Source organism: Tetrao urogallus (genome assembly GCF_951394365.1).
Source record: "Tetrao urogallus genome assembly, chromosome: 19".
NCBI lineage: Eukaryota > Metazoa > Chordata > Aves > Galliformes > Phasianidae > Tetrao > Tetrao urogallus.
Window position 1 is genome coordinate 1,124,554 of NC_136832.1, and position 1,851 is coordinate 1,126,404.

The window sequence follows — 1,851 nt, forward strand, 5'->3', positions numbered from 1 at the left end:
TTGGGAATGAGGATTTGGTTGAGATGGGAATGGAATAGGGATAGGGATGGGGTGCACGGGGATGTGGATGGAGATGGGTGATGGAGACCGGGATGGGATGGGCGGGGAATGGATGAGGATAGCGGTGGGGCTCAGCCTTCCCTCACCATGGGGAAAAGCCACGGGAAAACCCCGCAGGGAAGCCCGCGCCCCGAGCTCGCACCCAAGGCCGGTTGCTCTATGTCAGCAGAGCTCAGCTCTTGGCTGATCGGTGCCGTTCCATCCCCAGACCGATGGGGCACACGGCCGGAGGCGGTTGTCCGAGGTGACAGTTGTGGGGTCCCGGCAGCACCCCCCGGTTTTACGGGCCTCTCCTTCCCCTCCCTGCACCCCTCCCCGCTCGGGCCGGGGGTCCCCGCTTCCCGCCGCCCTCTGCCATTCGCTCTGCCCCGGACCAAACGGGCACTGCGTGCCGCGGCACCTCGGCTTTCCCAGCACGTTCGGTCGCCGCGCGCCCTCGGCTGCGCTGTTACGGCCCCCTCCGCCCCGCAGCGCCGGCGCACCGCATCCGCCCCCGGGGCAGCGCTCCCAGCGCTCGGTCACCGAACCCCGGGCAGTGCCGAGGGGCAGCTCGGTGGCACCAGACTACGCCGAGGCGAGCCGGGTGAAACACCGTGGTGCGGGGCCCAGCCGAGCTGGGAGACAGCCGGTGGCGCCGTGCAGGGCTACGCCGTGCCGAGCCGAGCCGAGCCGAGCCGAGGCGAGCCGGCGAAGCCCGGCCGCCCCCAGCAGAGCCGTCTCGCACCGTTCCGCGCCGGGCCGCCCCCTCCCCCCTCGGCCGGGGGCGGAGCCAGGGCGCGCGAACGGGGCGGGACTTCTCTCTGCCCCGCCCACAGAGGGGAGGGCGTTCCAATGGGCGCGCGGCGTCTCGCCCCGCCCCGCGGCGTCCGTCACGCCGTGCCATTGTTATGCAAATAAAAGCGGGCTAAAAGGCGCGCCGCGGGGCCGGCTCCGCTCCAGAGAGGCCCGGGCGCGGCGCGGCGGCGGAGCGCGGCGGAGGGGGCGGCGCGGAGCCGCTGTGCGCCCGCAGCCCGCAGCGCATGCCCGGCCGCGCGGGGTAGCGGCGGCGGGAGCGCCGTCCATGCGGGGCGAGAGGCTCGGCGGGGCCGCGGCAGCATGAGCCAGAGCGACGTGTCGCCGTGCGCGGCGCCGCCCAGCCAGCGCGTCTTCCAGGAGGCCGTGCGGCGCGGCAACACCAAGGAGCTGCAGTCGCTGCTGCAGAACATGACGAACTGCGAGTTCAACGTGAACTCCTTCGGGCCCGAGGGGCAGACGGCGCTGCACCAGTCCGTCATCGACGGCAACCTGGAGCTCGTCAAGCTGCTCGTCAAGTTCGGCGCCGACATCCGCCTGGCCAACCGCGACGGCTGGAGCGCGCTGCACATCGCCGCCTTCGGGGGCCACCAGGACATCGTGCTCTACCTGATCACCAAGGCCAAATACTCCGCCGGCGCGCGGTGATGCCGGGCCGCCCCCGACGCGTCGAAGCCGCTCGGACCGCGCGCTCCGTGCTTCCGCCCCGCCGCTCAGCCGCTTCCGAGTTCGTTGTTTGGTTCGGTTTGGTTTTCCTTCCGAGGGTTGTTTTCCTACTGTAATTTTTTTTTTCCGTCTACCTCGGCTGCACTCACAGTATTCACGGTTTCAGTTTGACGTCTGCTCAGATGCTTTAAAACTCTCCCGCCCCCCGGTGATATTTAATCCTCCCCCCCGACCCCTCACCCGTCCCTCGGTTTTAAAGCACTCTGCCGCAGAACGAGTTCATTTCAACACTCCGCCCCTCCCGTCCCCCCGGCGCTGTAGCACTGCAGGTGC

The 1,851-nt window shown here is 69.9% G+C and overlaps 1 protein-coding gene across 1 annotated transcript; it reads left to right on the forward strand.

Moving 5' to 3' along the window:
* Positions 1–1,155: 1,155 nt before the first annotated feature.
* On the forward strand, positions 1,156–1,500 carry NRARP (NOTCH regulated ankyrin repeat protein; the record flags this gene model as incomplete). Its single annotated transcript, XM_079544763.1, has 1 exon — positions 1,156–1,500. One exon carries the CDS (start codon positions 1,156–1,158, stop codon positions 1,498–1,500), a length of 345 nt encoding a protein of 114 aa, XP_079400889.1.
* Between the last annotated feature and the right edge of the window lie 351 nt (positions 1,501–1,851).